At 37.4% G+C, this 22,448-nt stretch overlaps 1 protein-coding gene across 2 annotated transcripts in view; it reads left to right on the top strand.

Annotated features, from left to right (window-relative positions):
• Positions 1–22,448, top strand: part of shank2b (SH3 and multiple ankyrin repeat domains 2b) — a gene marked incomplete at its 5' end in the record, with an annotated part of 78,816 nt that overhangs the window by 29,443 nt on the left and 26,925 nt on the right. For both annotated transcript variants that reach the window (XM_079858852.1, XM_079858853.1), the window contains 5 exons: positions 6,574–6,731; positions 7,236–7,349; positions 15,068–15,149; positions 19,859–19,941; positions 21,192–21,316. In XM_079858852.1, coding sequence (XP_079714978.1) covers positions 6,574–6,731; positions 7,236–7,349; positions 15,068–15,149; positions 19,859–19,941; positions 21,192–21,316 — 562 coding nt within the window. The remainder of the gene's footprint in view (positions 1–6,573; positions 6,732–7,235; positions 7,350–15,067; positions 15,150–19,858; positions 19,942–21,191; positions 21,317–22,448) is intronic.

Below are 22,448 nucleotides of genomic sequence, written 5' to 3'. Positions count from 1 at the left end.
TCTGGTATTTGACCCTGTTCTCCTCTCGTTTCTCACGCTGCAGCCTATATAGATCCGTTTGTTGTGCTAGACGTGTTTTACGATGGCATTTACGAATAAAAAACGCACAACAACCCAAAACAAAGACTAAACAGCTGGTCTTTCGGATCCAAAACCGGGGACTTGGATTCCAGTGCCAGTGTCAAACCCGTGGAAATATCATTGGCTCTCGTGCCTGCATGTGCAGCTCAAATGGAACGCCATCCCTTAGTTACAGCAGCAGTTGCTATGGCTATGTCCGTATGGTGTGTGTACATGTGTGAGCGTGTCACTTTCAGTCGGTGTCTATGTGTCTTCTATGTGGCTTCTACTCCATGGTGTATTAGATAATGTGGCTGCTCTTCAGAGGCTCAGAATGGAACCGAAGCAGATGTAGTCAGTTGTAGCATCATATTGCCATTTGTCAACCGCTATAAACAAGGGAAATACGAGACGCTCCTTCTCGTGCCAGTAAAGGTCATGTAGTAGATACAACATGCTGCTTGTTCAGAGTTATATACTGTATATATATGTGTGTGTGTGTGTGAATATAATACATTTAAATATTTCAGTAATTATATACACACACACACACACACACACACACATGTATATACGCTCACCTAAAGGATTATTAGGAACACCTGTTCAATTTGTCATTAATGCAATTATCTAATCAACCAATCACATGGCAGTTGCTTCAATGCATTTAGGGGTGTGGTCCTGGTCAAGACAATCTCCTGAACTCCAAACTGAATGTCAGAATGGGAAAGAAAGGGGATTTAAGCAATTTTGAGCGTGGCATGGTTGTTGGTGCCAGACGGGCCTGTCTGAGTATTTCACAATCTGCTCAGTTACTGGGATTTTCACGCACAACCATTTCTAGGGTTTACAAAGAATGGTGTGAAAAGGGAAAAACATCCAGTAAGCGGCAGTCCTGTGGGCGAAAATGCCTTGTTGATGCTAGAGGTCAGAGGAGAATGGGCCGACTGATTCAAGCTGATAGAAGAGCAACTTTGACTGAAATAACCACTTGTTACAACCGAGGTATGCAGCAAAGCATTTGTGAAGCCACAACACGCACAACCTTGAGGCGGATGGGCTACAACAGCAGAAGACCCCACTGGGTACCACTCATCTCAACTACAAATAGGAAAAAGAGGCTACAATTTGCACGAGCTCACCAAAATTGGATAGTTGAAGACTGGAAAAATGTTGCCTGGTCTGATGAGTCTCGATTTCTGTTGAGACATTCAGATGGTAGAGTCAGAATTTGGCATAAACAGAATGAGAACATGGATCCATCATGCCTTGTTACCACTGTGCAGGCTGGTGGTGGTGGTGTAATGGTGTGGGGGATGTTTTCTTGGCACACTTTAGGCCCCTTAGTGCCAATTGGGCATCGTTTAAATGCCACGGCCTACCTGAGCATTGTTTCTGACCATGTCCATCCCTTTATGACCACCATGTACCCATCCTCTGATGGCTACTTCCAGCAGGATAATGCACCATGTCACAAAGCTCGAATCATTTCAAATTGGTTTCTTGAACATGACAATGAGTTCACTGTACTAAAATGGCCCCCAGTCACCAGATCTCAACCCAATAGGGCATCTTTGGGATGTGGTGGAACGGGAGCTTCGTGCCCTGGATGTGCATCCCACAAATCTCCATCAACTGCAAGATGCTATCCTATCAATATGGGCCAACATTTCTAAAGAATGCTTTCAGCACCTTGTTGAATCAATGCCACGTAGAATTAAGGCAGTTCTGAAGGCGAAAGGGGGTCAAACACAGTATTAGTATGGTGTTCCTAATAATCCTTTAGGTGAGTGTATACATACAGTATATATATATATTAGGGGTGTAACGGTTCTTGGTAAATCAAACCGTACCGTTCTCCACCCATGGTTTGGCACGTACTTGCACTGCAGTTTCATCTTAAATCTGAGGATGCATCTATAATATAGTTTGTTGAAAGCAACAATGCGTAAAACAGACAGACAGTGTTCGGCTAATGTATGTTTCTGTTGATGGATATGCATTCTGGCTTCCCAATTACAACAGCGATGATCAAAAAAATGTAAACTTTGTTCAGTGCGAGTGCCGAATGCTGTAATATGACCAGTCATTTACGCCATCGTCATCATCCGAGTGTTGATAGCACGCAAGCGCAGGTGAGACCTGAAAAGCACACGTTGCTATCTGTTTAAACTAAACTCATTTAAGCCTTGCCAATTTAAACATTCAAACGCAAGAAGATGCGAAAGAGAACTCGGCCACGCTGTAAGTGTGTGCACTCATCCGAAGCACCTCAGACAGCACGCAAATATTGAGTTCTCTTTCAAGTCTTGCACTTGAACGGACAAATTCACACAAAATGTCAACATGCCCGTCTTGGCAAGTATCCTAGCAAACATAGTAGGTTATGTCTTAAGTGAATGTAAACAGTTGAGAAAAACAACACGTGGTCAGTATCAGTCTACTGGAGCAACAAAACAACAGACAAGAAAATCACTCTCTGCTCTTGATTGAAATAGCTTTTGTAACTTTAATAATGATTAATCTTTATTTAATTTATACAGTGAAGATTATATGCAATGTTTTTTTTAAATATAATTACTTTTGATTCAGTTTCTATACCTGAAAACTATTGTTAGATACCTGAAAAGCACTTTTTATTTGATTTGTATCTTTGCTCCATTGTATTTATTTGTGCTGTTGCTTGTAGTTTGATTATTTGTATGTATATATATATATATATATATATATATATATATATATATATATATATATGGGTCAATGACGTGACGGGTCATTTTTTTTGTCCAAAGGCCTTAATAATAATAAAAAAAAACAAATATATAACATCCAAAGTATGTAAAGTAGTACAACTTGATCTCTTTTACTGAATCCAAAAGGTTTTAATTATATTTTACTACATATAAAGGTATTTTAAAGATTTTGAAGTGTCAAAAGGTCATTCGGTAAAACCGATATAGTAAATATTTAAATGGAATAATATTGTTTTTAATAACTAAAGGAACTACAGTAATACAAATATAAAGCAGATAAGGCTCTTTTTTTACATTTCCCCTTTTCTCCTTTCCCTGTGCAATGTTTTACTTGAATATGTTGGAGTGTTTAGAGTAGTCCAATAAATGATTACATTTATGAGATCAGTGATCATTTTTTTTTAATATTTCTTCTGTGGTACACACTATATACTATCTCAACATCAATGTCAAATCAGTTTTTAACTTTCAAATCAGTGGTTAAACTGAATGACTTTTTTGGTGACATTTTTTCCATCTTGTAAAAAATGACAAAAAACAGTGTTAATTGATTGTACAAACCACAAAATCGTATTGTTAACACCTAGGTAAACTAAAAAAAATGGTTTCAAATATAGTTATATCTCCATTCTATTTTTTTTTTTTACACTTTTAAAAACCTTATTCGTCAATGACCCATATATAGATGTAATTTAGAATTTATTTTATGGATGGAAATGTGGATAGATAATTTTTATGGGTAATATTTATATAAAATAACATATTTATATTCATTTAATATTTTTACATTAAAAGCCTTATATAATTTTATGAATGGATGGATAGCTAGATAGATACTATATATATATATATATATATATATATATATATTATTATATTATTATATGTATTATGTATTCTACCAGCAGGGGCAATGATTGTTAATTGTATTAATTATTAAAATTGTTAATTGCATGAATTATTAAATAGGCTATTATGGATAAGCTACTGTGTATATGACATAAATTGTTTTGTTTTTTCTTGTCAAAAAAAAAAAAAATTAGCTAAGCATAATGGATTTCACATTAGCAATTTTTAAGAAGTTTTAAAAATTGGTATTGTAAAGTACCTATTTTGCAAATAATTAAAAATTGAACAACTCATAAAGTCTTGGCGTAAGCCAAGGTCTCGGACAAGTTGAATAACAGTATTGTTGAATATGCATCCTGTAGCTTGAACCCTATAGCCTGCAACATACTAATCAAATAAACAATACTCACAGCCAGACCCCGGTAAAATTACCAGTGTTTAATGAACTCCTACAGAGTTAAATGAAGCCCGATTTAGCTTAAACTAAAGTTGAACTCTATAGCTGTCAATATAAACATGATTTCTGTGCTAGCCAAGTGTTTGCCATAGCAGCTATTCTGCCTCTGTGGTCATATTTTGATTGCTGCGTCAAAATCTTAAAGATGTTGAGACCTTATTTCCTTCAAGCTTGATTAAAAATAGACCTGTGGATGTGAATACGTGCAGCGCTTGAACCGATTTCTAACACTTACTGGCCTTGTTTCCTTCCTCCCTGTTTTGCATAAATACCTCAGCCCACATTAACTCTTTTTTGCTTTTTTTCTCCAAAAATAAGATGCGAAGCGCAGCTTATGTAATTGTCTTTGGATGAAGCTGGATAAGAAAGCTTCGCTGCTCGCTTGACAGCTAGTTGCATTGGCAGACCGGTTGGCTGCCATAGGCGGTGCTCTAAATGAGTAAGCCAGTCATTTATGGTTTGCTGAAATATGCTTGCTTTTCTTCAAGCTGGTGTAGATTCTGTACGTGAGGCCATTTGAAAGTTGATTATTAGATATCGGCAAGCAATATAAGCTAATTAGGATTTCTGTTGCAGAGTGTTTTGCACTTATACCATGTAACTACAGTTGGTGGCAAGGAGGGATAGAGATAGTGCTGGTATTTTTGATGCTTAAAAGATAGTTGGGGTCATTTTTGTGATTTTCAGCGCTTGAATCTGATTGGCTGAACAGATTTGCTGCAGTTTGCAGCTGGGAGTTAATTTTGCAGTGCCATGCACCCTATTTAGTTTGCTCTTAAAATGTGGCACAGTGTGCTTTTTGCATCATATTTCATATGGTTATTTTCTCACAGGTGTTGCAGGTTGTGCTACCACTTTTTGGTACTCTTCATTTATCATTTCATTTTAAAATAATAAACCAGGTGTATCCGTTTAGGGCTGTTTAGCTTGTGGACACTTTTTTGGGCTCAAAAAAACAAAAATCATATCACATCTGTATCATCTTCGTCAAGCTTTGTTATGTAACAAGGCTAATCTAGGTGTGTTGACTTTGGGCACTGACATTGAGAGGGTCTCAGTGGAGGCTTAAAAAAGCAGGAGGCACGTAGAGGGCATATGTAGGTGCTATGTCCCAATTTCATCTGCTCCTATAGGCTGAAGCCGCCAGATGCCACGGGGACTTGAGAGGTTGAGAGGTAGGGCATGTCATATGTGAACATGAAGTTGCTTGTATGACACCATATGATTTTTAATACAAACAGGATGGATAGCTATGTTTCATAATACCAGATTTCAGGTTTGTGAATAGACTATATTTATACTTGTGGTCAATTTTAACCCAGATTTGTTCAACACTGTCTTTTTACAGTGTTACATGTTAAATTATTTTATTTATAAAAACAATTTGAAATTGATTTGCAATCGGCCATCCCCTGGCCTCATTGTGAAGCCAGGCCTGCATTTATAAGTTAAAGTGGAAAAGAACAATATGTGCATCCAAGATTATGCATGTCATCATCATCGAAAACTGGATGTTCTTGTGCAGTGAGTGTTACAATGTTATTTTTAGTTCCATCGCTCCCTCATTAACACCTTCATTAACAACATCGTCGGGACTGAGTCTTTAATGTCAGCACTTTTCTGGAGAACAAGTTGGTTTTTTTGGATGGGAGCCGTCTGCTCCTTCTGAGCGGATGGAGGCATCTCGGGACAGGGCTCAGCTGCTTTTAGAGGTAATGTTTCCTGTGAGCCGTCACTGGATAAGTTGATTCATCTTGGCCAAGGTCAAGAATCAAAATCTCTGCTTGTTGGAAACATGTCTAGGAGAACCTCTTGGCTTTAATGTATATTTATGATGTCTATCCAGCAGAGGGAGCCCTTATACTTTTTATAGCTGTGTTCTAGCATCCTAGTGCGCCTCGATGCTTACCACAGACATTGCTAGACCCTGTTTAGGGGTCTTCATCCTCCACGTCTTCATCTCTTAAAATCAGAGACTAAACTGTCATGCCCTTAGAAATGCATTATCTCTCTTCATGTATGTTGTAGCAATGCATCCGAGATTACTTATTATTGCCTTAATTAACTTTAGAGCTAGATTTCTTTTTTTAAATGTTAATATTTTTAAATAATATTAAATATTTTAATGTTTATATATATATATATATATATATATATATATAAAATGTATTAATTTATATATTATTATATTTTATATTTATGTACTTTTAAATAAAATATATTAAATTATATATATATATATATATATATATATATATATATATATATATATATATATATATATAAAATATATATAATATAATATATATATTATATTATTTAACAATATAATAATAACAGTACAAATGCATTATTAGGATTATTTCTATTATTTGTGTGTGTGTGTATATATATCATTTATATATAACATTATAATTTATAATAATATTCAGGTAATGTTGCTTGTATTCCCAGTCCCCGTGCCAACAGGGATGCCTTTTCCGGCATGGACACCCCAGGGTCCAAACGCAAGCTGTACAGTGCTGTGCCAGGGAGACATTATGTGGTGGTCAAGACTTACCAACCACAGGCTGAGGGCGAAATAGCTTTGTACAAGAACGACAGGGTTAAAGGTAAAGTCTCTCTAAAATTGCATTTCAGTTTAACTTTACTCAATTAAACCATATGTTATTGATAGTAAATATGCAAAATTTGTTAAGAGTGTGTGCACCAAATGAAGGGAAAAGCTGGTTTGTAACAGGGAGTGCAGTATCTCCTGCCATATGGAGAACAAGAATTCACAGATTCTGCCCTTCGGCACCAGGCAATGCCTGGCCGGAGCTAGCAACACTTCACAAACAGAAAGAGATGAACAAGAGAGATTTCAGTGGATAAAAGTAAAGATTTCACTGGATAAATTCATCATAGGCCTGATATATAAAATTGGCATGTGTATTTACACATCAGTAGTGAAGTGGTTATAATGTCAGTCGGAGAATGAGCAAAATAACCTTGAACAGTAAAAGAGCTGCATATATTACAGTCATTTTTCCTGGTGTCATATTTAGGACTGCACAATATATGCAGATATAGTGAGAACAGTGTTTTATATATTTTTTTGCTGACTTTCTCTATAGTTCTCAGTATTGGAGAAGGAGGATTCTGGGAAGGCAGTGCCCGAGGGAATGTAGGCTGGTTCCCAGCAGAATGTGTGGAAGAGATCCCAAGCAAACCCAACGAGGACAGGCCATGTGAGTGTGTACACACAAATACACACCGGCACACACATTCAACATGTTCTCATTCACTGACATTGCAACTTAAAGGAATAGTGCACCCAAAACTGACACTTCTGTCATCATTTAAGGGCCGTTTACACAACGCTGTTTTCAACTAAAAATGGCAAAAAATGCGCAAACATTTGAAAACGGGATTCAAAGTGCAAGTTTTTGATAATTACATCGTTACCGTCTCTGTGTAAATTACAAAAACGCGAATTCGTGAAAACGGTGATGTAATGCGCATAATGTATTACACGTTCAGTCTATAGGCTCATCGATTTTCTTTACAAAGTGACATCGCCAACTACTGGCCTGGCATGAATAATACAGCATCTTTAGTCGTTTTGGCGGATCCGTGTGAACGCGAAAAATGCAAAGGAAAAACGTTTCCGTTTTTAGTACATTGGTGTTGTGTAAACATATAACTGTCATGTTTACACTGCCCCAACAGACACCGACAAACACTGATTAAACATGTTCAGTCGGGTGAAAACCAACCCCAACTAATAGTTTTTAATAGTTTTAGTTTTATTTAACAATAACAACACTTTTCCAAACCCATGCGACTTTCTTTCTTTAGTGGAAAACAGAATCACAGTTCACACTGCTCTGTTTCATACAACGAAAGTAGTCCATATATTGTGCACTATATTCAAGATCTCCTAAAGCTGTACAATATTTACCTATACAAAAGAAATGAGAGAACCAATGGTGGCATCAGTGACGTCAAACTTTGCATGAAGTGTTTTCGCACAGCATATATTTCAATACCTCAGAGCTGAAATTGAGGTTTATAATCTGTGATTGATTCAATTTTTGGTCTTTTCAGAAATTCTTATGGCTTCGATTTGGCTTCACATAAATCAATTGGACTACTTTATGATACTTTTACTGTCTTTTCCTCATTTTTGGAGCTTGACAGCCGCTGGTCACCATTTACTTTCATTGTATGAAAAGAAGCAGAATGAACATTCTGCTAAACTACTGCTTTTGTGTTCTACTGAAGAAAGAAATTCATATGCATTTAGAACAACATGAAGGTGAGTAAATGATGATAGAATCTTCATTTTGGGTGAACTATCACAAATAAAGTGTAAGCTTCAGATTACATGATTGTTTGTTTCTTCACATTTTACACAGTGAGGGGAAAACAACTTTTCCCCTTCCTCTTATTGTCTTTTTTCACTCTATTCATCTCCAGTGCTCTGATAACCCACAGAATATGTGAGAAGCCTTGCGGCGATAGCAGGCTGTTAATTCAGTTAGTGTTCATTTGCAACTAGGCCACAAAGCGCACGCGTGTCCACCTCTCAGATCAAATGCTCGAGTTCATCCGTCAACCATAGCTGTGAATGAGCACCTGAGAAATTGTGCATTATATCCAAATTGGACAGAACGCAGAAATGCTATTAACAGCAATCATAGCACTACTCTAGTCCAAATGTTTGATAAATTTAGATAATTTTTTTTAGTTGTGAGTACAATCATTGGCTGTTGTGTAGCTGTGGTGTGCGCACTCAACATTCACTGTGCAAATTGGCAGAAGGGGCCAGGGGCAACATTCTGTTGAGAGTTGTTATTTTGGGCCAAATGAATGCCTTCCACATCAGTGCAGCTACTGTGCGTTTTTCAGCCCTGTATGTGTGTGTGGTGCAAGTGTCATAGAGGCGTTTAGATGTTTTCTTCATTGAAATCCATCCGAACCTTTACAGTGCACGCATAATTATTATGCAAGTCTGATCATATTTTTCTTCCTAGCGTATTTTACCAATTCCAAACCACATCAGTCTTAAAGTCCCCCTGTAGTCAATAATTGTATCACTTAAAACTCATCTTTGATCAGCAAAATTACATATTTAAACGTTTTTTCCTTAAAAAAAATTCTTCATGCCTTAAAATAGCTTCAATGTAACTCATTTAGTGTACGTGATTATATGAATTTGCAAATTATCCCCGCCTCCACTCGCTCGCACCAGCTCAGAGATCCACTCATTGACGATCACACGTTGACGTGATTGGTTACAAGGTAGTTTGTGACGTCAGAAACACCAGCGATGTCAAACCGTGTGTTTGAGACTGTCTTTGGTTCACTGCAGTTTTAAGGAGAAAATACTCTGCCATGATGTTGACTTATGAATTTACACATGGTTTGTCTTAAATCATATTTAAAAAAAAAAAAATACGTAGACATATAAACAACATTAAAAACTTGATTTTCACCACAGGGGTCTTTAATAACTACTATTAATTTTGTATATAATCATTTATAAGTGATATATAATAGTATACTGTGTATAATATAATACTGCAATTCTATAGAAATTGCTAAATTGAGGCATGACCATTGGACAAGAAATGCTCAGGTTGAGAATAAAAGATATTAACTGCAAAAGTTTTCAATTATTAAAGTGAAGAATTCTGTGTTAAACCAAGAATTAAACCACAGTGTCACAAAGTCTCCAGTGCCACCATTTTCCAGAACTGTCTGCAACCTAGAGTCTCCAGAAGTACAAGGTGTCTGGTTCTCAGAGACTTTGCTAAGGTAAAAAATCTTGAAACATGACCCCCTCTTAATAAGAATCACATTGATGTGGTTTGGAATTAGTAAAATGTGCTAGAAATATGATCAGAAGAATATTGACTAGCATAATAATTATGCATGCACTGTATAACAGTAACAGTAAAAGGCTATGCATTGAATCCTGTTGTTAATCTACAGTCACACTTTAGTCTAAAATCTCAATGATAATTCTCTGCTGTGGTCCAGATTGTTGGCTATGACCATGTACAGTAAGACAGCTATTGGCAGCTACATGAAACAAATGGAGAGCTGTTCACGACAGCATGTGGTGAGCAGAATGGAGGTGTGGTGAACGACAGCTGTCATTGGCCAAGAGGCTTTGGCCCATGTGACTCGGGGAGAGAGTCTGGCTGACTCAGCTCTCAGACTGTAAGATCTAAGTTCACCCGTCATATGATGAAACACAACATTTGCCTTGAGGTTGTCCTGCTGTAAGTGCTTCTGTATCTGTATGGCTACAGTAACTGTTTTGGTGAAAAAATGTTTTCAGACAGGTTTCCTTGCTGCTGTTGTTTGGATAAACAAGTAGTCCCACCCTAAACTCATTCTATTGGTTGAGCCAGTGTTGCTATGCTTAGTTGGTCGGAATTCTCAAATAAACAGAGCAATTATACTTTTTAGGGGAATCTTGGCCTACTTATAGTTGTCTCTGGGTATGAGAAAGTATTTTAACATTGTAAAATGACACAAATCACCATTAAAACAAATGAAACGTATGTTTCAATAATTATTGCATTGTCGATGAGTAAATTGGTTCAATGACAATAAGAACGTCTAAAGTCTAGTTTTAAAATCTGTGTAAAAACTTATTTTTTTGTTGCTTTTTACCATTTTCAAGAATGCTTTCAATTTAATGCCTCTAATAATGTCATGTGGTGTAACCATCAAGTAAAATTCCATATGATGATTATTTAATAATTATGTAATTATTAAAAGGTTAAAGTTTTAAAATATATTTTCCAAGGTAAAATGCAATTCATTAATAATTCATTCTTAAATATTATGTTTTTGTGAGGTTGTAACATGACATAACATGACATTGTAGAACCTAAACTAACCTTCCCAACTTACCTTATATTTTAATAAACTTGTTGACCTTTACAGACAGTCATAAGGGTCTGCAGGGGTCCTCGCTATGATATAATATACTGTTTTTTTGTTTTTTTGCCCATTGTTTCTGCATATTGGTTGCATCACATGACTTTGTTGGTCATACATTAAAAACATGCTCATCGTTAAAAGAAAGCATTTTCATCTTAGAGGAGGTGTGTTTAAACTATTGTATGTGTGAATTGCAATTTTATATATATTATATATATTTGAATAAAATAAGAGATGAAAAAATGCATGTCACACCATTGACCCAAATACATTTTTCTGTGGTGAAACTGGGTCATTTTATTCCTCATGCTACGGCCAATAATTGAGTTGTTGCACATTTGATCAATTCACACACATTTTAGCAGTAATCTGAAGTGAAAATGCTTGCTATCTTTAGTATAAGTGTCATCTGAGGCGTTTTGAACCTCATCCATGTTTGCTAGTGTTGCAAAAGGAGCAGGATGGCAGTGCGAAAAGGTAAGAAATGCTCCGTTGTGATGGGAGCCGTTTGGCAGCCTTGAAATCCATGGCTACTACAATGCATGCTATGAGTGAAGAGCTCACAAAGAGTTGCAAGGACAGCTGATTTCTTACATCGATTTACGCAATAGTCATTCAGTTCCCATGGCGATGCTCTCTGCTTTATTTAATTCACATCTTTTAAAGAATGTTGCCCAAAACGCTCTTATTTTTAGGCAAAATCCAACATTTAGCTAAAATGCATCACATACCCATCCATACGCTGCTGGATAGCCTTGAAAGTTGACGATCTAGTGCAGTGTTCAAAAGCGGACATGGTTAAATCCAGCATCGGCTGGTTAGCAACCGCACAAGTATTCTGCTGAAGTCTCTTGAACCTTTCCGAGCAACACTCATGCACATTCCTGATTGATATATTTCCATGGAAACATGCTCTACACTGTACAAACCCTGTTGCTAAGGAGTGGGCCTTGGTAAGATTTTTTTTCTCTTTTTGTGGCATCTTTTTTTTTTTCCCTCTCTCATACACTCTCTCTCCCTCTCACGGCACTGAGAACAGAGCTTACATACCATCTTTTCCAATGCCACTGTTCTCTTCTCCATGTGTGTGGTGCTGATGGTCAGCTCTCACCCGAGCACTCGAGGAGACGCGAGAGTTTTTGGAGATGGGAAGTTAGGCATCAGGGCCTGTGGGATCGAGAAAAGTGGTATTCCCCCCTCAGGCAAGGAGAATTGAGTGTTTCTCGGATTGACTCGGGGGTTGAACTAAAGGGGACCAATGGACGAAACTAGCAGATCCAGGAAGAAGGTTCATTTTGGAGGTATGTTGATTTGAGGATGTGGCAAACTCAGGAGGTTTGTGACGAATTACGGATTTGCGCGACTAATAATTGTATGTTTTGCTCTGCGCTGATGTTTGCATTGTGGACAGTTGTGTAGGAATGATAAGTCCTAGTCTGTTGTCAATAAAATGTCAGTTGCAGTTGTTCGTGGTTTTTGCAGCACAAATGAGTTTGTTCTGAAACACTTTTTGTTTTTAGTCTTTTCAGTTGCGTTTTAAGGTAATTGTGCATGCCGATGACTTGTAGTGACTCTTTGTGTGCGTTTCAGAGGCACTGAACAGTTATTGTTGCAAACAAATTGTAGTAAAATGACTATCCAAAAGGTAATTTTATGATCTAATTCAGTTCTCAAACATGTTTTAGCTTTTGTCAGAGACAACAAATCAGGTAAACTAGTTTTATTCATCGGACTCTGAGTGAGAAACTCTGGTCAAGTTGTAGTTTTAAAACTTTAGAGTGACTGGCAGAATATTATAGTTATTACTTTTTTCCAGTGGTGTGCTCTGACGCTGCTGTGAAAGTTTTGCATCCTTCAAGTCTTACTTGCTTACTATCTTTATGAATTTGATCAAGTAAGCCACACAGCAAGTTATCCCTGGAGATTTGAAATCCGGTGTTGTAGCAGCTGTCATCGCTGCTCGCCCTCACGTCAAATAGACTTTTTTTCCTCACTCTGTCCACAGAGGAACAACACTCATGTCAAGTACGTGTGGCTCTGTGTGTACATGCCAGAACTCTTTTTGTTGGAAAGACGACACAGCTGCTAAAGGAGAAACTGACAGGGTGTTCCATTAAGATGTGAGAAAGAGATGGCACTTAACACGGTGGCCATTTTATTCATCCTATTAATTATAACGTCAGTATCTCTGTGGTATTAAATTCCTCTGCTCAGTTACAGTATATGCATGTAAAATCAGGTATTGCTCAACTGCATAATGCACAACCTGACAAAACACATCTATAAATGGTAATGTCAAGGCTCAGAGTGTGATGATTCACTTGCACACTCAAACGATTCAGTTTTGGTTGATTAATTTCACGGGATGCATCATAGCATGTCCAGTCTGACCTCAATATTATTTGATTCGTTTTTATATAAATGGCAAAAATGAAAGCAAAACATTTGAGTGCCAAAAGCTTACTTTTCAGAAATAGACGTATTTTAATGCTGTGATTGTTTTTTCTTTGGTAATGCACAAATGAATTTTAACCTCTCTAGATGGACACATTTTGATCAAATGTTTTGATTAACCAAAATATTCATAAAACTGCATTTTTATATATTTGTAACCACTGACATATGGGGAGGACATCTTACATTAGCAGGCACAGGATAGAGCGGATGTCTCTGAAGAATTGCGCTGAATCTAAACCTCCTTTTGTTTGAACATCAAAACGTTTCAGCTCAACAAAGAATTGAGCGTCTGTAACTTTAACAGCTAACCAGTGAGTAGGTTGGAAGGGGAAAGTGTTGAATCCCACGCAGCCTCCTGACTACTGATATCATCGTGTATCAACAGAACCGCAGAGGACAATACAAATGGTGCAGTTTTCTGAAGCTGCAGCCTGCAGAACAAACTCCTTGAGAATCTCATTAATTGATGAATATGTGTATACGTTTGCTCAGGATCTTTATTATCATCAGTTGTGCCCCCTTTACTTCCTCCCTAGATACAATTTTTATAAGTGCACTTTTGGGGCCGTGCTTAACGTCAAGGTGATTTGATTGAATTTGGATATTAATCGACTTTTTGTGTTTGATCCATTTGTACGAGTCCTCTGCGGACAGTTGTTTTAATGTCGTACAAACATGATGCCATAATGCCGCGTAGACATTTAATCTCTGCGACATAAAAAAAATTATCTTCATTAGCTTTGTTGGCTCTCATCCTGGTTCCTTTCATAAAACGCAGTCAATATTTGGCCTTCCTGAGCTCTCTCGGAGGACTAGTCTAGTTTGGCTCCATTATGGGCCAAATGGTCCCTGTCTTCCAAAAGGCTTTTTATTGGTTGCAATTAAATTTGTAATGTGGTATAGTTAGTTTAGTACAGATTTTGAATTCACTGTTATAATTTGTGGATTCATTGTGAGCTCATGGCGTGTGATCAAGAAATTAGATTTTTTTTTTTTTGCGTCATGCTGGTTTGATTGATTTTCAGTGACAATCTGTATGTCAAGGTGAAACGGTAAGCACCTTTTGTCATTTATTTCATTATTTTCTAGAGCACAGTTGGTATCGTCGCGTTGGCTAAACGACTAAATGTTTAAAAAATGGCACCTGGGTTTGTGTGACATATGGCACACAGTAAGGCCAATATGTGACTAGACAGCTTTTTCAGTGCAATTATGAAACCGAACCTTTACACTGAACATTCTCACTTTATCACATCTGCTGTACTTCTCAAAAATGCTGGTGCTTATTTTTATTCTTTTTGCACATTTTAGATTCGGTGTGAAAGTAGTGATAATGATGTTGTGAAGTGTTCAAAGTTCGGTGGGTTAGTGCTTAAACACAGTCACACTAGAATTTTGGTGGAAACTTTTTCTTATGGGTGAAAATAATAAGTAAAAAAGGAATTTTATGTCTCTTTCTCAGTGGCACAGATTCTGACCACTATGCAACATTCAAATATTACATAATTGGAGTTATCTAAAGTAAATCTCTGTGAATATGTCTTCACAGATGCCCGGGCAGACCGTTCAGAGAGAAGGAAGCTCTTCCGACACTACACTGTGGGATCTTATGACAGTTTTGACGCATCAAGGTATGATCAAACATTTTTCTAATCCATCTGACCATTGTTTAAAGTGTGTCGGGTTCAATATATGACGGTAGCTTTAAATGATTTCTCTATTGCATTCGTATTTACAGTTCAGACAAGAATACTGATCGATTTTTTTAAAACTCTAACCAATTTTCTGCATATAGAATATTGCAGCGTCAGTATTAGTATGTTTTGCCTCGACAAGGTCAGCTAAGCTGGTGACTGGGGCCTTGAGAGACAAGAAATGTTGTCGTCTTCATCAGGCCCACACGGAATTTGCACTGGCGGAATTCTATAGGAATGTCACTCACAACGTTATACAGATTGTGCTAAACAGATGTTCGTTAATTAAAGGAATAGTTCACCCAAAAATGAAAATGATCCCATAATTTAATCACACTCAAGCCATCCTAGGAGTATATGACTTTCTTCTTTCATATAATCAGAGTTAGATTTATTAATATCCTGGCTCTTCCCAGCTTTGTAATGGCATTGAATAGTTTTTTAAGCTCCAAAAAGTGCATCCCTCCATCATAAAAGTAATCCATACGAAGTGAAACGATGGGTTTTTATAAGAAAAATGTCCATATTTAAAACTTTACTAAACTATAATCACTGGCTTTCGGCAATAGCCGTACGTGCGTTCACAAGAAAGTTAAGTGGTTTTTGTCTGTTCTCACCTAATCTTATGCTACGCCTACGTCATATGTCGGTTCAGTGGTCACACTTCCGCCGGAACTCGACTCTCTCATGAATGCGTGTACAGCCGTTGCCGGAGGCCAGTGATTATAGTTTAGTAAAGTTTTAAATATGGATATTTTTCTTATAAAAACCCATCGCCTTGCTTCAGAATGCATTTATTAACCCACTGGAGTCGTATGGATTACTTTTGCGATGGAGGGATGCACTTTTTTTGGGCTTCAAAAACTTAAAACAAAAGCTGGGAAGAGCCAGAATATTATTTAATATATCTCCGGCTGAAAGAGGAAAGTCATATACACCTACTTACCACTAACACATTTTGCAGATTTTCCACCAGAATCACAGAAAATGTGAGGAAAAATCTGCAGGTTCCATCTGGACCTGGTGAGGGCCTAATTTTAATAGTTTGACTATAGATTTACCTAAGCCTTTAAAAATTGGCCAGTCTGTTTTCAAAATCCAAAATATCCAAAAATATATCCATATCCAAATCCAAAATCCAATATATATATATATATATATATATATATATATATATATATATATATATTAGGGCTGTTAAACGATTAATCGCGATTAATCGCATCCAAAATAAAAGTTTGTTTTTACATAATATATGTGTGTGTACGGTGTATAATTATTTTCTATATATAAATACGCACACATGCATGTATATATTTAAGAAATATTTCCATGTATATACTGTGTATATATATTTATATTATATATAATTTATATTATATATAAATATTTTATATATAACAAATTTTCTTAAATATATATATGCATGTGTATTTATATATAGAAAATAATTATACTCCGTACACACACATGTATTATGTAAAAACAAACTTTTATTTTGGATGCGATTAATCGCGATTAATCGTTTGACAGCCCTAATATATATATATATATATATATATATATATATAATTTTTTTTGCTTTTTCTTTACTCCAAAACAGATCATTTTCTGGATTATTAATCTACAAAGTATGATCAAAGAATAATAATAAAAAAATATCATTATAATTATTCATGGCCAGAGATTGCCTATATAATTAATAATTGTTCTTGTCGGAGTATCAAAGGGCAGCACAAGTCATCCATTTACCTGCCCATCCATTACACAAAAAACATAATTTCCCAAAACTTCGCCACCTTACTATCATTTAACACAAAGCGCCGCATAAGCACATTGTTATTCACTGGGGAAAAATGGTTTGAAGAGTGTGAAAACTCTTTTAAATGGCCGGTTATGTAAGCAACGCCTGAGCTTGGGGTCATCTCTGCGTGATGCAGACACTCTGATGGCATTTAAAAAAAAATCAGCCTTTGACATTATGATGTCAAAATATGTGGCTGTGAATCTGCACATTTTGAAATAAACTGGCTGTCTTTGACAATGCGATTTTAGCTACAAATCATTGGTTTACTGTGGAGTCTAGTAAGGCATTAACATAATGTTTAAGTTTTTATTTTAAATGAAAACATTATTTTAAGCAATTGAACTCTAATAACCCTGCTATTTAAGTGTAATATTATTTCTTCTTTTTTTTTATTTTGCTGTACTATGAACTTTACACATTTGGCACAGGGTGTTAAAAGACAAAAAAAGAGACAGATCCTCTCGCATCCGGCTACCATACTCCTACCCAGCTGACACACCCCTCGCTCGGAGCCGGTTGTCATGGAGACAGAGAATCCATGGCAATGCAGTGCAGGCTACTTCCTGCTGCAGGGAGCTTGAGTGACAGGCGTACAGAAGGACGTAGGTGCTTTTAGGTGAACTTGACACAGATACACGTATGATACCTGTTAAATGTGTCAGTCTTTTCCAGACACACTGATTTTATTCTCCAGATATTATACATTTGCAATGGATTCCGGCGTAAACTTTTCAGCAGGATAAGACTGAATGGATTTGAGATTTAAATAGCTAATCCACATTGGCGTGTAAATATTGGTCCGTGATGGACAGCGGTCTGAATGTGTTGTGTAGGAGTCAACAAAAGGTGTTTGGAATGAAATCACCTCACAGGTATAAATACAATTATGAGCAAATAATATTTCCAAGCTATTGAGCCTCTTCTAACAGGCCGGGATATTAATGACCTTGTTGCTCTGTGACATCGCCACAGTGTCCCCTTCAAAGCAGATTATGTTTCCATGACAACCATGCATCATTCCTCAGGAGTCAGCACTCTACCTTTTGAGCTCGGAGCGCTTTCAATATTTCAGTGAGACTTTATCGTATAGTTTTAAGACTGTGAGGCAAGTCGGTCAATCTCTGCGATCAAAGCTTAAGCCCATTTTGTTAATATGCCAGCTAAAGTTTTTATGGGATTATAAACACTTCAAGACCTTTTTGGGTGCATTAATCAAACTAGAGCTGCTGACCGTTAGTGATTATTTTAGGGTCCAATTCATTCTAAGGACACAGTCAAGATGCAAGGTTCAGTCAAATGAAATGGCGCAGACCACGATCCCATTTCCTGATATGAATAAAGTTCATGTACCAGATGGAAATGAGACTCCAGCTCTTTGTGAGAGATGTCTGTGACGTTGCAGTTTGAGCGATTCTGTACCTATTCAGGCTTGGTTTCCAGGACTGGATTTAATACTCCATCTAAAAGATGGCAAGCCCTCTTGTCCTTCAGGGAGAAGAGAGAACATTTGCTTTTCATTGCTGTCATATTCAAACTGCTTATCTATCTCTAGATATCTCTGGTGCCTTCTAACACCTTCAGTAATTGATCTGCTGGTGCAAGGCAGGAGGAAACACTTAGTGTCACACAGATGTTGTGCTGTCATTCAGGACAGCCACCATCATAGTATGCCTACTACAAATATCTCCAAAATACATACATTTTCAGTCAAAAAATGGAATTAATAAATCATACTGCATTTGAAAGATTTTTGAAAGGATTTCTTTGACCAGAATGTTAGATTCTGCGGCTTTGTGTTAAAGGAATAGTTCATCTAAATGCATGATTCAGAATGAATGAATGTTTATACATGTCGTTAGGACCAAATTTTAGATTGCATTTATACGCCTCTAAAAAGTCTATGAAAAGTCATTAAAAAGTCTGTGTAAACACTTTTGGTTACACTTTAGTTTAAGTTGACGTAGTTACATTGTACTCACTCAAATAAGTACTGAGTAATATGAATTAACTTCATGTATTTACTATAGAGTTAGGCTTAGGTTTTGGTTTAGTTAACGTGTTACTACGTCACCTTAAAATAAAGTGTTACCACACCATTGCATTTTTAATGACTGATTATTTTTTTTAATCTGTTATGTTGAAATCTGGCATTATCTTCATTTGGTGACAGACTGCTGAGGGCATTCAATGCGATTAGATTCTGATTTCTAAATATTTATTATTCAAAAAGTGCTAAAAGAATTATTAATGAAAGCGTTTTAATCACCAGAAATCAGGATAGTTAAAATTCTTCACAATTCCAATCTACAATGGACACATGCAATTATTTTTAGTCGCGCGTTCAGTTAAGGCCAGTGTGCGCGCACACATGCATACATTCTTCGTCACTCTTTCGCGCGCTCTCTCTTTCTCTGTGTCACTGTAAACCGTCTCTCTACCCCCCCTCCCCCGCCCCCCCTCTCTCTCCCTCTCTCTCTCTCTCTCCCTCTCTCTCTCTCTCATACCCATTTCTCCAAGATTACCGCTCATGTTTTCCTCTGGTGATTTTCATCCTTCATCTGGCGGTTATGTCTCTAGCTTACGACACGCTATCTCGCCGGCGACCGGGCCCTGCCTTTCTTAACCGGTGTCACAGCTCCTTCTTCGACAGATAAAGCCGGCGGTGAGCTTTTTTCAACGGTTACAACTCTCGTCACATCGCTCTCTTCGTCGCAAAAATGATTAATTCCGCTCAGCCGACGCCTGTCAGAATGAAGCATCACTCCGCGCGCGCGGCGGTTGCGATGATGAGGATGATAGGCTGTAATAACGGTCGTTATGCGCGGAATTTTCTCCACAGCGACTGCGTTATCAACGAAAAGACGGTCGTGCTGCAGAAGAAGGATAACGAGGGATTCGGGTTCGTTTTGAGAGGGGCGAAAGGTAGGAAAAAAGACGGACCCCTCGTCGTCTCCGCCGCCTCATCATAACTGTGTATCACTTCATGCTGTATACCCTCGAGAATCAAACGGTGTTGGTCCTTCATTTCACACTATTTCTTATCCCTCGCTCGTGTTGTCTTTTTTGTACCCCCTCACTTAACGTCATTTCTGTTGATTTCAAAGCGCGTCATCGCGCGCGCACACTTGATTTGATGTGTCTGCGTGGCTTGAGCTGCATGAATTGCATCCATGTCAAGAACTTCTGAATTAATGCATCTCTTGGTGTCAGCGTGTCCATCACTTGACTGCGATGAATTTAAGTGGGCTTGTCAAATCTGTGAAGTGTAAACACAGACCCCCCACCCACTCCCTGCTCCATGTGCTTGGCTTGTGTTGGACTGCATTAGGACTCTCCTGGCACTTTGTCTCCAGGGCTTCCTGACACTCCAGCTGTTTCTTACTGTGGTGAAAGTATATAATTCACTTGCAAATCCTTCATAAAAATGTATGTAACTGACAAACCTTTATCCATCCGGTGCATTTACTACTCATTTACACTAAAAGTGCCCCCCCCCCCCCCCCCCCCTCCACACCTGCAATGCTTTTAGTTTCTACACATCTAGTGCACTACAGATCCCTTGAAGTTGCGAGTGGTGCACTGTGGCTTTTTTCTGCATCAGCTCATGCGATGCCCCTCGTTCTGTCAGGCTCCAGACCAGTGCTTCTCCCCACACTGTCAGCGGTGACATCCATGCATGCATTTTCTCTGGTTATATAAACGTCCCAACTCCTGCATTCATTTTTGATTTGGTTGGATGGATGCATTGCAGCTTGCATCATGTATCATCAGACCAGATGCTCTTGTTTAGCCACACTCATTATCCATTGGGCTATCAGACACTCATTTTCATAGGAATTTAACTTTTCACATCATTCTATGTAAAAATGTTATTTTCGGCTATTCATGGACTATTAATAAATCATTATATGTATGTGTGTGTAATATATATATATATATATATATATATATATATATATATATATATATATATATATGATGAAACATCTAAAATAAATCAATTCAATCCTAGTCCTAACTTTATAAATTTATTAGATGTTTTATCTTTATTTAAATGTATTGTAGTCCACTGTAAGGTTTAATCTGGGTCCAGTAAACTAGCACAATGTCTTTTGATCTTCACAATGTTTTTCCTTTGGTTCTGTCTCATCTGGCTTGGCCTGGACTTTTAGCGGATACCCCCATCGAGGAGTTTACTCCAACTCCGGCGTTCCCTGCTTTGCAGTATCTGGAGTCTGTGGATGAGGGAGGGGTGGCATGGAAAGCTGGCCTGAGGACTGGCGACTTCCTCATTGAGGTAAGTAAACGATTGGGTTTCCATAAGCTTAAAGTTGTTGTTGTTGTTTTTTTGGGTTTTTTTGGAATGATGCGAAAGCCATTGCTTGCTGAAGGGACGGAAAGGTCCCTGATCAGCTGGAAAGAGTGATGTCCAACCCATGCAGGGGACTTCATCTTGAGCTTGCTGCTGAATCATTCACACGTTAGTGCAAACAGGAGAATGTTTATGCACAGTCTGAGCTTGTGAATATGAGGAAAGGTCATGGTTACATCTTTAATGAGACAGAGGAGCTTAGAGACGCAGGAGATGAGTACTCCTGGAAAAAGCTGTGAACGCATAGAGGTCTGTCCTGTGCAGAAACTCAGTTTCCTGATGTCTCTGTAGCTCTTTGGTCTGGGTTGCATTTAAAAGACTAACCTTTGCATAGGCAATCTTGCTTATCTTTTTTTAATTCCCATTTTAATGAATGAGGCTGTAACCTTGACACTGAATTCATTCGAAAGTTGAAAATGTCAGGCCTGTAATCACCCATCATTACTCTTTTTAGAAGTTGGGCTTTGAATTTGATAGTTGTCTGAGAGTGATCTTGCATTTATTGGATGTTGTGAATTTTTAATGCCTCTGAGGTACTCTGGATTTGTAACCTGCCAAGTCAAAAAAGCAGCTAAGTATCATGATAAGGGCTCAAATTGACCATTTCATTTCTTAACCACCCTGTGGTTATTACTAGATTACATTTTGTTTTGGTTAGTGAAGTGATATTATCTTATTGGTACGGCTCTATAAACTAGGCCTACATATTTTAAAAACCGACTTGTCGTTGGTGGTCATAAGCAAGCGCTGTACCTTAATCAGGTTGGGTTTATTCTCAGAACATGTTCTTGTGATCAGAAATACCTTGATGAAATGCAATAAAACGTCTCGAGGTGTATGCAATCCTTCGAGAGACCGATATTGCACAAATACTTAATAATTTTCTTTATGTGATGTTGAAGGCAGTGAATTTGTTGCAAAAGTGCTGCTTTGATGGTTTAAAAAAAGTTTTTTAATATGCTCGACAAGGCAAAATACAATAAAAACAGTAATATTGTGAAATATTATTAGTTTCAATTATTTTTTCTATTTTAATATATTTAAAATTTGTATTTAT

Source organism: Squalius cephalus (assembly GCF_949319135.1).
Source record: "Squalius cephalus genome assembly, chromosome: 23".
NCBI lineage: Eukaryota > Metazoa > Chordata > Actinopteri > Cypriniformes > Leuciscidae > Squalius > Squalius cephalus.
The sequence above is the reverse complement of the archived record's forward strand: the minus strand, read 5'-3'. Positions and strand labels throughout refer to the sequence as shown.